This window comes from Ptychodera flava, chromosome 7, assembly GCF_041260155.1.
Source record: "Ptychodera flava strain L36383 chromosome 7, AS_Pfla_20210202, whole genome shotgun sequence".
NCBI classification, from domain to species: Eukaryota; Metazoa; Hemichordata; class Enteropneusta; family Ptychoderidae; genus Ptychodera; species Ptychodera flava.
The window spans coordinates 33,235,247-33,250,016 of NC_091934.1; the positions used below are offsets into that span (position 1 = coordinate 33,235,247).

A 14,770-nucleotide genomic window follows, 5' to 3' on the forward strand; every position below is an offset into this window, starting at 1 on the left:
CGAAGGCAACAATAGGCCTTTGTTCATTATGCGATGAATGGGATATTTTTATTGACGCAGTAAAATATACTGGTTTGTCGGGAACGACCTCGTCGCGACAAGCATTGTTGTCAATAATTGTGACAGAGATTGAGTTCAGATTGATGGACAACAAAAATACTTTAACTGGAGAGAGAGAGAGAGAGAGAGAGAGAGAGAGAGAGAGAGAGCACTGTCACTTTGGGCAACACCGATTTTTAATCATAGAAACACAAAACAGTGAAACCGAAATTGTCTTTACAAGATTCTAGGTAAGTTTATACAATGTATAAATAGTAAAACAGAAAGTAGTTCGATTTTAAGTTTCAGAATATCTGTTTCCATGGTGATATATAACTTACCTCCTCATAGGGCTGTGTTACCACAAACGAGTAATATACTCTAATCGATGACAAAAATAGCGCATAATAGTTATCTTTAGATGTATACATGCGTAATACAATGCATTTTAAATTTTTATCGCACTGGACTAAGAAGGGTAGCTATGTGAAATCTATGTAATGCGCATGTACGGTGTTCCGACGTCATTATATTTATCCTTTCGTTGACGGAACAAATAACATCATTACAGTCAAGATTTACAACTGGTAGGAGAAAGTGTGCACGTGTATTAATTTTGTTTGAACAAGATTTCGAGATTGGTTTTACAGACAATATTAACTAAATAATCGTAGACATACAGGAAACCCCCCTTGGGTAGAAATAGTTGCACCATCGTCCTACTGTTAAAAACAGTACGCTGTGAATGTGACTGTATGTTCTGAGATACTGTACCATGATTTTCGACGCTTGACATAAGTGCTGCTGGGGCGGTATACAGTGTGACCTGTAAAGCTGATCAAATGCGGGTATCGGAACGGTGGTGTTGGGTGTGAAAGATTTCTCCTGTTGACCACGGCCAGTTTTCCGCTCTTCTACCTTAAGTTTCGTGTTCACCTGCTATTCTTGCTTCATCAACCTTGCAGCGTCAAAATTGATCAGGCCTTTCATTTAAAACAAGAAGGAAGCCCTCTCATTCTAAAATGCCTTTACAAAATTGAATGGCAACATCGTGACTCCCAAATCATACCAGCCATAACGTTCTTTATTATGTAAATAGCTTGGTTTGTACATTAGAATGTATTTCTTTATGCTTTCATATTCTCTACAGGTTACAAACCCTCGTTGGCTTTACGATTCTGCGGGTTGTTATCTGTTCTAGTTTCCTCGTGACAACAACTCATTGAAAACGCGAGTCCAACACCACATGATATTTTAGCCATGGCTGCTCGATGTTGTAGTGATCAGCTCGTGTCCAAAATGGGTAGAGTGAAACACTTGCCGACGGATATAACAGAAACGCAGTTGAACCGCTGTCTGAATGTCGTGGAGCTAATATTTTTAGGACTGGGGTCGATGCTTGGATCGGGACTGTACATTTTGACCGGATCACTGGCACGGTTCACAGCGGGACCAGCGATCATCATTTCGTACCTAATCGCCGGCATATGCTCGGGTTTAGCAGCGCTATCCTACGCTGAATTCGGCGCCAGAGTTCCCAAGGCCGGATCAACTTATATCTTCGTGTACGTGACCATGGGAGAATTATTGGCGTTTCTGGTTGGCTGGGAATTGATCTTGGAATATTCAGTCGGAGCTGCCGCAATATCACGTTCATGGAGCGGTTACGTCGACACCTTGACAGGTCATAAAATAAGCCATTTCATATTGAAGTACATCACAGGGGGACCAATTGACGTCCCTTTTATCGCTGCGTATCCGGATTTCTTCGCCTTCCTTGTTGTGATCGTCGTAATGATAATTGTCGCCATCGGAGCAAAAGTATCTGCAAAATTTTATAGTGCATGCACCGCGGTGAATCTATGTATAATTGTATTCTTCGGTATTATGGGTTGCATATACGGGGATTTGGACAATTGGAAAGTTGGTGGTTTCGCGCCCTATGGGTTTTCAGGCATAATGGCCGCGGCAGCTCCATGTTTCTATGCCTACGTTGGATTCGATGCCATAACGACCACTGGGGAAGAAGCCAAGAACCCCACCAAAAATATACCACGTGCTCTTGTCGTAACACTCACCGTCGCGACATTCTGTTACCTGACCGTTTCTGCCTCGCTGACATTGATGGTACCTTTTTACGACATCGATCCCTCGGGCGCTCTCGCTGCTGCGTTTGCGTACCTCAACATACCCTGGGCAGAGTACATCACCGGTGCTGGGGCACTTCTTGGGATGACGTCATCACTGATGGCGTTTATGTTTGCCTTGCCCCGTTGCATATACGCGATGGCCAGTGACGGACTTCTCTGTCCCGTTTTCGCTCGCATCCACCATTGGACAAAAACTCCAGTCATTGCAACCATAGCATTTGGGCTTCTGACAAGTGTTTTTGCCATCATTTTCGACACCAATGCTTTGGTTAACTTCTTGGCCATCGGCACACTTCTTTCATACAGCATTGTGTCCCTGAGCGTGATAGTTATGAGATACAAGCCAGCGGCAGTTGGAAATATTTTAGTAGGCGGCGACTACGAGAAACTGATTGACCCTCAAGACTACGGAAAGTTGAAGAAAAGGTTTCGTTCGATAACGATTTTAGCATCTGCGGAACCTGGTAGGATACCGGCCATCGTCACCATCTTGATGGCATTATTTCTCTTCATATTTAGCATAATTGCAGTGAACTGCAGCGAAGCTATTCTCCAAAAGAAAGCCTGGGTGATAATCCTGTTGACGCTGTTTGCTGCCATGGTGGCGATGTCACTTCTTGTGATCTGCATGCATCAACAGAATATGTCAGCCCTGAATTTCAAGGTAAGTTGCTCAGTTATAAATACTGTGTAAGTTTAAGGTAGAATGTGCCTCGGGAACAGATATTCAGACTCCTAAATGTTTGAATGCTTTTGCCACCACTTGTGGAGGCTCATTTGAAAGCTCTTGGAGTAAGAAAAATTCTGCCCTTCTTAGTTTCTCGAAAAGCGAAACTTTTCTTTTTCCTCGTCGAGTTAACACAGGGATGGCGGCCATTTTGAATTTCAAATATCGGTTAATGTCAGGTAATTTGTTTCTCTAGAACCAAAGCTTGCACGGTGAGCCCTGCTTTTTAATTCCTGGTACATGGTGTGGTAAGAGTATGGTTAAAAGTTTCATTGAAGAAAGTTTGAGCAAAATTTAAGTCTTTTACTTTCGAGGCGCATATTACCTTAAACAGCCATGTTCAACATGATCAGCTATATGCCAATCTTTCAATACAAAAATGCGCCAGTTCATTGAACGTTTGAACTTGCTAAATGCGAAAACTTTGCAACGTTGAACATACAGATGCCTTTTTAAAAACGTAAGTGTTAAGCTTATTAAGAGGGCCAGTAGCTGGCTGTAACTTTTGATGTTTGTTTGTCACTTTTTTGTTTTATTGTCAAAAACTGTTTCTTGTTCTAAAATCCCCCTCCCAAGCATGTTGAGATACATAGTATTCAGCTTGTCACCTTAGCCTGTACATGTGTAGCATTGTTACTATTGAAATTCTCGCCTGGATTAGAATTCGAATATAAACAATGATACAGCATATTCCACGTACAGATAAATAAAAGTACTTGCCATTGCATATAAAACAAAAATTTTGGTAAAACCCATAAGCTATAGCTACTGGCCCATTAGCCTGTCCATCTACTTTCGTCAGACCATTGTAACTTTGACTTATGTTACATTTTAACATTGATAATTGAGTGAGGGTTACTTGCACTGTTGCAAAGTCTCTTATCCTCTTATGGCTTTCCTCAACTGACCTTAAAGTCAGTGCAGTGCCATGTGGGTTTATGGTCCTTCTTACTCAAAGTTGCTGTATGGCGCCGATTTTTCTTTGTTTGTTTGTGTTTCCTGCTTGGTTCATTTTATTTGAATCTGCTGGTTTTTTACTGTGTGGTAGGTGTTGCACTTAGCACAGTTTATTTTGTAGACGGCGTTTTTCATTGTCGAATTTTCTGGGTTTTTTTTTCACCTGGTACCTTAGTAATCTACTGAAAATTACTAGTAGTTTACATGCGAACGATCATAAACGAGGACGGCAGCAAAGGGGTAGATATCATCGTCCGGTCCGTACGGTTTGGTCAGGTCAGAAAACAGGAAAGCCGTAAAATGGTACTAATGTCTTTGGAAGACCGTAAAATGGTACTGTCTTGGTGTACATGCCATCAAAATTTGAAAAGCAAACAATGTAACAGTAGGGCAGGATTTAACGCTATCGACTGTACATGCGAAGTAAAGTGAAAGCATAAGTGTTATACCAACCGTTTATATTATTCCAGACCTATAAAGTCAATGAAAAGTCAATAATACCCAGAGTTCCTAGTTTTGTGCATAGTGACAGTCGCAAAGATCATGAATCATCCCAGCTTCCGGGCCTGTTTTATTTGCATATTATAAACGGTACTGCAACACAGTCACATAAACCATGCCCCTTTAAGAGTGGTTCAATAAACCATGATAGGTTTTGCTTATGACTGCATCACAATATGCCTCAATACACTTCTTTTGAGCTTTTGTAAATAACTTCCGCCAGCTTACACAGCCTGTATGAACATGCACACTTATGATGTGTGTCGACATTTTAGACAGTCGACCAGTTATTTTTTACGTAACTTGGGCAAGTTTTCAGCATTACAAAACAATTTTTTCTTACTGGGAAAAGTAAAATGCAATTTCATTCAAAGTAAAATCACCATGTCAATTTGATGAACTAGATCAGCCAGTTACGATGAGAAAAGATACAGTAGCCTTTGTTTGAATCCTTACGTTTTGGCAACGTTATTGCTCTAAAGCGTATTCGTGGTGTGAAAAAGAAGCCAGATACAATACCACAAGCAGGGAGTGGGAAGAAAATTGACCACAACACACACTATATTGCGCCAGCGATACAGACCGTGTCATATAATGTAAATATACTATAATCTAGGGTTTTGTAGCTCGCTATGATCAACTGAGTGTTACTGGAACATAAGCTTTCAAAGACGTCTCCCTCAGCAGATGCAAGGGTGGAATGAGCAGTGGTGTAAGACACTTACATCACTTCATTGTGCGGACCTGTCAGTTTTGACACCTGCAGTGATGCTTCGCTGGCTTGAACCTGGATTTGAAAAACTTGTGCGAAGACCATTGGCTGCTTGACTGAAAATGCAGACTGCTGTAAGGGATAGCTGTAACATTCTGTGGAAATATAAACAGTTATATGGTCTACAAAAACCATTGCAATTAACATGAATTTCTGCAATACATCACTGGGGGCGCTATTTTCATCTTCGGCTCAAATTACAAGCCTTCTGAGACCTGAAGGAGAAGGATGCGTCCTGAACGCATCCGTATGATGATATAATTTTTTTAATTTTTCTTTCTCTTCTTTTTAGTCAAATGACTGATTTTCGCTCGACGCATTCACCATTATATATATTAGTTTTATTTGCCAGTCTGTTTCAACTTGCATAAATTTATCTTTATAATAATATATATATATATATATATATATATATATATATATATATATATATATATATATATATATAATGACAAAAACTTGCCTACATAACAATTTAACCAGTACCCCAGCTGACATTGATCTAACATATTGCATTAGGATTTGTGCCGCTAAGTTTTTTATAATTGAAAAATTAGCTCAACACTACTGTGGTGGCCGATGGGAAATTAATTACAGGTCTTAAGCTAGTAAAAAAACTCGCATGTTACTCGTCTTTTCCTTTTTTAAAGTGCTCATGGTGAATCGTGTCAAATTATTCGAAAGGATCAGAAACAGCCTGTCTACCTATTGTGAATGTACCATTTGCGTCCTAGTTTGAGGGGTTAATGGGTTTAAATTAAAAGGCATGGTTTGAAGATACTATGTTTAGTTCATAGACACGAACTGTGTTACTGGTATGAGTATGAAAGGAACAATTACAGGGAGTTATTGTGAATAGAGCGTTTATTTTGCTTACTGTAATCTGAGATAAACATGTATAGCTTTCTAAACATAACGTGATAAATAACCTCATAACCTTATGAATGGAAATTTAACGATGATAATTTATGGGCCGTGACAAAGGGATAAACTAAATAAGGATACGGACGACAGCAAAGATCCTGGCCAAGTTAACAGCAGCATGCTACATACCAAATCATAATAATTAACGTTTAAAATGTCTTGCAAAGTATGTTTATCGCCACATGCTAGACTCTCGCCAGTCGCTTGTACTGCTTGGTCTCGCGTAGCTTCCGGTATTTATAGCTGGTACAAGCTCGGCACTCGACCTCGCGCCTTCGGCGCTCGATCGCCTACGTTGGATTGCTACCGCACTTAATAAAGTGACTCCGAACAAAAGAAGGCACGAGGACTGTCGGCTCGTGCCTTCGGCACTCGACCTCGCGCCTTCGGCGCTCGATCGCCTACGTTGGATTGCTACCGCACTTAATAAAGTGACTCCGAACAAAAGAAGGCACGAGGACTATCGACAGTCTACGCGTACGGCTCCTGTTACTCTTGCAGAAATTTATATTGTCAGTCAAATTTAAATTGATGAAATTCTTTATGCTTCTCGAAAGTGAAAGTCTTTACATTTGCTCAAACCTTCCTCGATGAAATTTTTGACCATTCTCTTTCAAAACCAATAATAAAAATCAGGTGTTACCGTGCAAAGTTACGAGAGTAAAAATCAGGGGCCACTGTGCAACGCTTGACACGAGAGAAACATTACCTAGCATGAACCGTTATTTGAAATTCAACATGGCCGCCATCCCTTGTTGACTAAATAGTAGGAAAATTCGATTTTCAAAAAACCGTTAAACGGTGAAAATTTGTCGTACTCCAAGAATTTTAAAATGAACCCCCAGTGTTAAATCAGAACGGAATTGTAACAATAATTTGAGATTCTGAATATCTCTCCCAAAGGCGCATTCTACTTTAAAATTTTCATCTAGTTTCCTTTTTGAAATTAATCGTCTACTCCTTGTTGCCTGTCAACTTCTACCTATTGAATGCTAAACTGCATCCTATACCTTTGATACGGTCAATAATGTTACATAAATGACCCTATTCCTTTGTACGTTGAAAGGATGATGGCGCCATTTACGATGATCACTCCCCGTCATATCATGCTTACATTGGAGTTCTAGAGTTTAGAGTACCATGCAAACGACTTATCATTTGCAGTCATTAGGACCGCACAAAAGTTACTCAGTTTAGTTAAACTACGCGAATTGGCGGCACAAAGTCATGAAAATTTTGATATGCTTCACATAGATTATCCAAGTCTCTCGAGATCTCGCGATACAATCTCGCCATGAAAGTCAATCGTCCAATGGTTATGCATATGAAGATCAACCTTATCCCGTCTGATGTATACCCTTCTATTTCACACAAGTTGGAACAAGCAAAGTCACGATAGCTCCTCTCAGATTGTAACTGTTTATTTTTAAAATGGCTTACGACGGTTTCCATCGTTTTGTCAACAAAATCAGTCGTGTTAAACGTCTAGACGCAAATATTTCGGATGGTCGGTTACATAGGTGTCTAAATGCCATCGAACTGTCATTTTTGGGACTCGGCACAATGCTTGGATCAGGCCTGTACGTGTTAACCGGAGTATTGGCGAAAGAGGTTGCTGGCCCCGCAGTCATCATCTCGTATCTCATCGCCGGTTTCTGCTCGATGTTTGCAGCGCTGTCGTATGCCGAGTTTGGCGCGAGAGTACCCAAGGCTGGGTCCACCTACGTTTTCGTCTACGTCACCGTCGGAGAAATTGTTGCATTTCTGATGGGTTGGGAGATGATCCTAGAATACCTGGTCGGAAGTGCCGCCATCGCACGGTCTTGGAGTGGTTACTTGAACACTCTCACAAACTACCGCATCAGTCAGTTTATACTGGAAAACATCACAGGAGGCCCATGGGATGTCCCCTTTCTGGCTGCATACCCGGATTTCTTCGCATTTATAGTAGTGATGATTGCCATGACTTTTGTTGCAATGGGAACCAAGCTCTCCGCGAACATCTTCTCCGCTTTCACTGTATTAAACTTGTGCATTATAGTATTCTTCACCATAATGGGTTGTATATACGGGGATTTGGACAATTGGAGAGTTGGTGGTTTCGCACCCTATGGGTTTTCCGGCATAATGGCCGCGGCAGCTCCATGTTTTTATGCCTACGTTGGATTCGATGCCATAACGACCACTGGGGAAGAAGCCAAGAACCCGGCCAAAACTGTACCACGTGCTCTTGGTGTAGCGCTCACAGTTGCCTCGATATCATATGTGGCAATGTCAGCGTCACTCACTTTAATTGTACCCTTTTACGATATCAACCCGGCTGGAGCCCTTCCGGCAGCTTTCGAGTACCTCAATCTCCCCTGGGCGGAGTATATCACCGGCGTAGGAGCGCTTCTCGGTATAACGGTAGAGCTGATGACGTTTATGTTTGCCTTGCCGCGTTGCATATACGCAATGGCCAGTGACGGACTTCTCTGCGCTGCATTCGCGCGCATCCACCCTTGGTCGAAAACCCCTCTCGTGGCGACCGTGGCGTTCGGACTTCTGACAGGCATTTTCGCCATCATTTTCGACCTTGCCGCGCTTGTGCAATTCTTGGCCATCGGTACACTGCTATCGTACAGCGTCGTTTCGCTGAGCGTGATAATTCTCAGGTACAGACCAGCCGCCATCGGAAATACTTTGGAAAACACGGACCACGACAGTTCGACTGATCCTCAAGATTACGGGAAATTGAAGAAAAGATACGCACGATTTGCGTTTCTTTCTTCAGAACCTGGTAAAGTACCAGCATATGCTGCACTAATAATGGCAATATCAATTTTCGTCTTCTGCATTGTCATCGTCAATGGTACTACTTTTATACTCGAATTACGGGCCTGGGTATTGGTGCTGGTCGTGTTGCTTGTCGTTATGGTTACCGCCTCACTCCTTGTGATCAGCATGCACCAACAGAACTGTACACCGCTCAATTTCAAGGTAGGCTTATTCTCTTTGAGATATGGACCAGGAGCTGATACAAACAACACGTTGTAACAGGTGAATGTCTACGTTATCGAGCGCGACAACCCGCATTCTCATAGTTCTCCGATCAAGATTTCTCATATATAAAAATGTTACTAGAGAAATTAGAAGTTTGTTTTGTGCTGTTAAGTGTCTTATTATAGCAAAACGGTTCCCATTGAAGCCACTTTATCCGACTGACCACTTCAATGGTTGCCAAACTAGCTATCTTACCGAAGTTTTACCCTTTACCCATCGCGGTTCGACCCAAAGCCACTTTAATCAATGCAAGTGTGGTCAGTTTACACAGGATTTTAGATAAACAGGTGTAAAACAACGTTGATAATTTTACAGAAATTCTTCTTACGTCGCCCTTTAACCTCCATTGATTATGGCATGTCTTCCCTATACTAGTTTGCTGACCTCTTCCAGTTTTCATTGGCAGTCTGTTACCCTCCATTTTGCTTTATCTTCATTTACTTTCTCTACGTCGCCTTGTTCATGTGTCCTCGTTAGTTGCACGTTCATGCAATCGATACAACCCTTTCCTTTAAACTGTTATCGTTAAATATATGTGACCCATTAATATGTTGTCGTGATACTAACGTAACAAAATTATCCCGTCTGTCATAGAAACCTACCCTGCTAAACATCAGAGACCATTTAATGAGCTTACTTTGTACCACCTTTCAAAACCTGTAATTATGTGACTGTCAACGTATTCTGAACAATAGTTTATGAAACATTGGAAGGTCACTAAAATGGATACTTTTCATTATTTTTTACTTTTATCGTTCAAACGCTTGTCTCAGTACACATTGGCCATTTCACAAGGGTCGTCAATAGCAGTTTCATGTTGCAAAAGTATTACCACCAGGACCGTAAACACTAAATTTGTTTGGTTACTTTAACTTGGGCTTTGTTGTGCTTGATACTTTTCTGTTATTTGTTAATTTACTTGTCAGTTATTGTGATTGTCTGACAATGATTTCAGTGTTTTTGCTACAATGTCGCTCCTTCCTGATCATTCTTTCAGTAGTTCTGTAACGATGTCGCTACGTTCTGATCATTATTTCAGTAGTTTTGTTACAGTGTCGCTATTTTCTGACAATTATCAGTTGTTTTGTTACAATGTCGCTATTTTCTGACAATTGGCAGTAGTTTTGTTACAATGTCGCTATTTTCTGGCAATTGGCAGTAGTTTTGTTACAATGTCGCTATTTTCTGACAATTATCAGTAGTTTTGTTACAATGTCGCTATTTTCTGACAATTATCAGTAGTTTTGTTACAATGTCGGTATGTCTTGCGATTATGTCGGTAGTGTAAGTTGATGACCTTGCCGTTGTTTCTCTGAATTTTTAGGTACCATGTGTCCCCTTCGTTCCAGCGCTGAGTGTTTTCTTCAATTTCATACTGATGGCAAACCTGTCAGGGGTAACGTGGATACGATTTGGTATTTGGGTTACTCTTGGTAAGTAAATCAATTCTTCCTGAGCACGACAAAGAAAAGAGCCATGTGCGTTTCAGAGACCAAACCTACCTTTTTTACATCCAGATACTACCACGCCCTTTTCCCACCTTTGAAAAACTTAGCGTCAATTTGTACTGTTTAGTCTGTTTTCTGTTGCTTATGTAAAACCGAGCAAAAGAAAATATATATAAACAAGTTAACAAATCAGTAAATATTTTTTCCTGAGCAATACATCGTAAAAAGACAGTTTAATTTATTTTTGCACGTATTTTTTTCGATATTATTGGAACGCATTCTGCATACTGATTCCACCGATTATTGTATAGCCCTGATGTATGCGTGTACAGACAATCATCGGCATGTTAATGTTGGATTTACATTTAACGTGTGACATGAATTTTGAGCGAAAGTATAGTTCGAATGAAGGTTAATAAACGCGACACTTCGCCTGTCGAGCAAAGTTGAATTTTTTGTTTGGTAAAGTTGACATGTGAAAGCGTATGGATGTTGCTAAGCACCCCTCCGGACAAGGGATGATGTCATCACGATTTAACCTCCAAATAACAAATACAATCGATTCCGAACTAGTCCTGCCAGCCATCCCTCTTAGACTTTATTTCGTACCGAACATGCTCGTAAACTACCACGACTCGTTGCCCCACCCTCCCTGTTCAACCCTCTTATATAGGATTTGGTCTTGTGACAGGTCTCGGAAAAAGGGAATATCGCCCCTCCATTGCATGCTAGGGGTTTCCAGGATACGGAGGGGGAAGGTGATATTCTCTTCTCGATACGTACTACGTTGTTGTCACCCTCTTGTTGTAGTTTTTGACCCAAACGGCAAAGGGTCGTAGGATTTACTAAAGGAATTTTAATGGCACATTTATTATTTTCCTAAATTACAGGAATGACTGTGTATTTCACTTATGGCATGCACCACAGTAAAGAAGGCCTGAGGCAGAGTTCCGAAGACGAAGTTGAATTGAATGAAACCGACGCGATCCTACCGGAATCTGCACAAGCATTCGAACTTAACCTTGAAGACAACGATCCCACTCAACAATCAAACAAACTGAAATATGGTAGTGACGATGTGGTTAGTAAGGACACCGCCAAAGGTGAACTTGACCAAGCAAATTCAGCCAATAATTAATTACTTCGTCAAACACACAGATATTTACATTTCTGGTCAAAATTGATATGGTTTTATTTTCTGTCATAATTAATGTTGATAATTCTCTCTCAGGTTTCAAAGTATTCAGTAATCGGAGTTCAATTGTAATACAGAGAGAAAACTTGTCTTTTAGTATATATATAAGTTATGCAGTTTATTTGTATATTGTCGGCTCATTATTTGATTTGATTTGTACAGCAGCTAAGATATGTGGATCCTAGTTTGTGGCATAGTATGATCGATTATGCACTATACCTGTCTTTGTGTCTGTTTGTCTGGCCGTCTCTGTACATGTATGTCTCCCTGTCTCTCCCAGTCCCTGTCTCTGTCTGTCTGTCTGTCTGTCTGTCTCTGTCTGTCTATCTATCTATCTATCTATCTATCTATCTATCTATCTATCTATCTATCTATCTATCTATCTATCTCTGTCTGTCTATCTATCTATCTATCTATTTATCTATCTATCTATCTGTCTGTCTGTCTGTCTGTCTGTCTATCTATCTATCTATCTATCTATCTATCTATCTATCTATCTATCTATCTATCTATCTATCTATCTATCCCTTCCTTCATTGCTGTGGAGTGCAGACAAAGTATGTTATGTTCGCTCAAGCTGTCAAAATGGGAGGATATCGATTACAACATAGTAAAGAGGCGACCTTGACCTTTCACAAGGAATGACAAAGACCGATGTGTACTGGTAATTGATGTTGCTCAATTATATTACCCGCGTAACATGCGCATATCTATAATTGGTAACAAATGAAAATTGTTGATATTGAAAACGTTATTTGCATACTGTAGCACGCATTGGTTCACAAATCTCGGAGTAAATTTGACCTTTACAATAACATACGTCTCTGGGAAGAACAGGGCACACTACTAGTGTTCGTACAGTGGTTGGAGCTCATATCACTCCGTGTACCGTGAACTGCAGTCTGTAGGGTTCATACAACGAACATAGTTAAGGAAGAATGCACTTCGAGGACAGATGTTCTCACTCAAACGTTTATAATTTTATTTTGGCCTACCACTTGTGGAGTCTCATTTTGCAGCTTGTGGTGGAGTAAATAAATAAAGTTTTCACTAGCTATGTTTAGTGAAAATCGGGAATCCCCCATACAGATAACACAGGAATGGTAGCCATTTTGAATTTCAAATATCGGTAAATATTGATTAATCTGTTTCTCAAAGACCAAAAGTTTCACAATGACTCCCCCCCCCCACCATTTTTATTCTTGATTTTGAAAGAGAAAGGTTGAAAGGTCGCTGGAGGAAAGTTTGAGGAAAAGTTAATCTTACATTTTCGAGGGGCCAACTTTATCACATGTAAAAGCAGCCTGCACATCTTGCCATGCCAGTATTTAATACAGTCGAAATTTAAGTCGCATTGTTGCGGGAAAAAACAAGGCAGTGATCCTGTATGCAAATTTAAAGTATTGGCAAAAAAGTCAAGACTATGAAATAGACATGACATATCATGACTTGACTCGCCTTTAAAGGTTGTTTGTCCTTTACGATGAATTATTAGTCACAGATAGGAGAGGGTTCGCCCCTATACTGTCCATTATTAAAGGTATACAGTCACCTGTAATCTAAATATGACCATATGTGGTCAAAGGGCGTTCCTTGGTGTTCAAAATGCGCATGTGAGGGCGCTGTTTTTAAAAAAGCGGGCACCCACTTAAAATCTGTGATTGGTTAGATTTTCTCTTTCCATGGTAACTGTGGCAAAATTGGAACAGGTGACAGCATACCTTTAAGCTTAAGCAAACGCCATGATGCTTCATATACTTGTTCGTTTCTTTAAAACCTAGTACTAGGGTAGTAACATGATCTATCACTGCAGCTTGATGTGCCAACTCTTGCTAGGATATTGCCGGGCAAAGTCTATCATGATGTTTATACCAAATACATTTTCCAGTGTCTGCGTGGTCCATTTGAGTAACGTGCAAATGGTGGCTAAAAACATGTTTCTCCCCTTTTTGTAACCGAACACGGCATGAGTCGATATCACAAAGTTTGAGTTGTCTGTAGCGTGAATCAAAAAATCATTGGCATACAAATTTGCATAGCATTGCATAAATTAGCATAAATTAACAACGACGTTCGATTTCGCGGTGACATCCGTTTGACCCCCACATCTTTTTCGTCATCTTTGGTTCTGGAAAGGGGGTCTAGGAATCAGAGGAATACGCTATTTTGAAGGTTTATACTTCTCAAAGTTTCCTAAGTCACAGGGCAGTAATCAGTGCTTATTCCAGCTAAAACAGCATGTCGTAAAAGTTTTCGTCGCTGATTAAATCTTTGGAGAATACAACAGGGTTCATAGTTCTTATACATGATTATCTGTACTCGTATCTATAAAAACTGACCCAGTGTGATGATTGCAAGGGGCCCGGCATCGATTTGCCGAAATTTCTCGTCACTTGTTATTAGGGACCAATCAGAGTAAGCCTGAAAACTTCTAAGACGGCTCATTGAAAAGACCTCTGCAAAATGTCGTCTGCAAGAAGTGCAGAGAAAGTTTGAAGATTTTCGAAAAGAAAAGCGATGAAGTAAAACATCGAACCCTATTGTGATTAAGATATCGATGGACTATAACGGGATATATATATTTCCACATAAACTGACTGTCACTTAACTTGTTCTACATGAGTTTCAATGATTTTAAAGCCCCTGTGGCTGCAACTCTTGAAATTTTTTGACCTGAAAAAAGCTTTCTATTTTCTCTGGTTTTCTTTAAATTCTACAAATTTAAGGATATAGTCTTTTACTACTGAAAAATTGGACAATTTAAATTTTAACCGTTATTTTGTTTTCCCGCCATTTTTAAAAATTGGTAATATTACAAAGAAAACGAAGTATATGATGTCCCAGTGGAAAACATTCAACACTTTGCATTATATTGGACTACTCTGGTGAATATTCCAATGCATATAGGCACAAGTCAACGTACAGTGTTTTTGCTTTATTTGCATGAGGGCGCCATTTTACGTTTGGGCATACGTTTATTATTTATCTTGCTCAAAATTGCACATGCAGTCCCAG

The 14,770-nt window shown here is 40.2% G+C and overlaps 1 protein-coding gene across 2 annotated transcripts; it reads left to right on the top strand.

Moving 5' to 3' along the window:
• The first annotated feature begins 153 nt into the window (after positions 1-153).
• Positions 154-11,876, top strand: LOC139137328 (cationic amino acid transporter 4-like). Of its 2 annotated transcripts, XM_070705361.1 has the most exons (4): positions 154-290; positions 1,190-2,853; positions 10,437-10,545; positions 11,451-11,876. In XM_070705361.1, the coding sequence occupies exons 2-4, from the start codon at positions 1,300-1,302 to the stop codon at positions 11,696-11,698; spliced, it is 1,911 nt and encodes a 636-aa protein (XP_070561462.1). In that variant the 5' UTR covers positions 154-290; positions 1,190-1,299; the 3' UTR covers positions 11,699-11,876. The 2 variants fall into 2 exon arrangements, with proteins under 2 accessions (XP_070561462.1, XP_070561463.1); XM_070705362.1 differs by lacking the exons at positions 154-290; positions 1,190-2,853 and adding an exon at positions 6,582-9,049.
• Positions 11,877-14,770: the final 2,894 nt, after the last annotated feature.

Bases quoted from the DNA above. Each gene is read 5' to 3' on its own strand.
- LOC139137328 (XM_070705361.1), top strand. From the start codon at position 1,300: ATGGCTGCTCGATGTTGTAGTGATCAGCTCGTGTCCAAAATGGGTAGA. The intron at 2,854-10,436 runs GTAAGTTGCTCA...CTGAATTTTTAG, and splicing joins TGTCAGCCCTGAATTTCAAG to GTACCATGTGTCCCCTTCGT. The intron at 10,546-11,450 runs GTAAGTAAATCA...CCTAAATTACAG, and splicing joins TGGTATTTGGGTTACTCTTG to GAATGACTGTGTATTTCACT.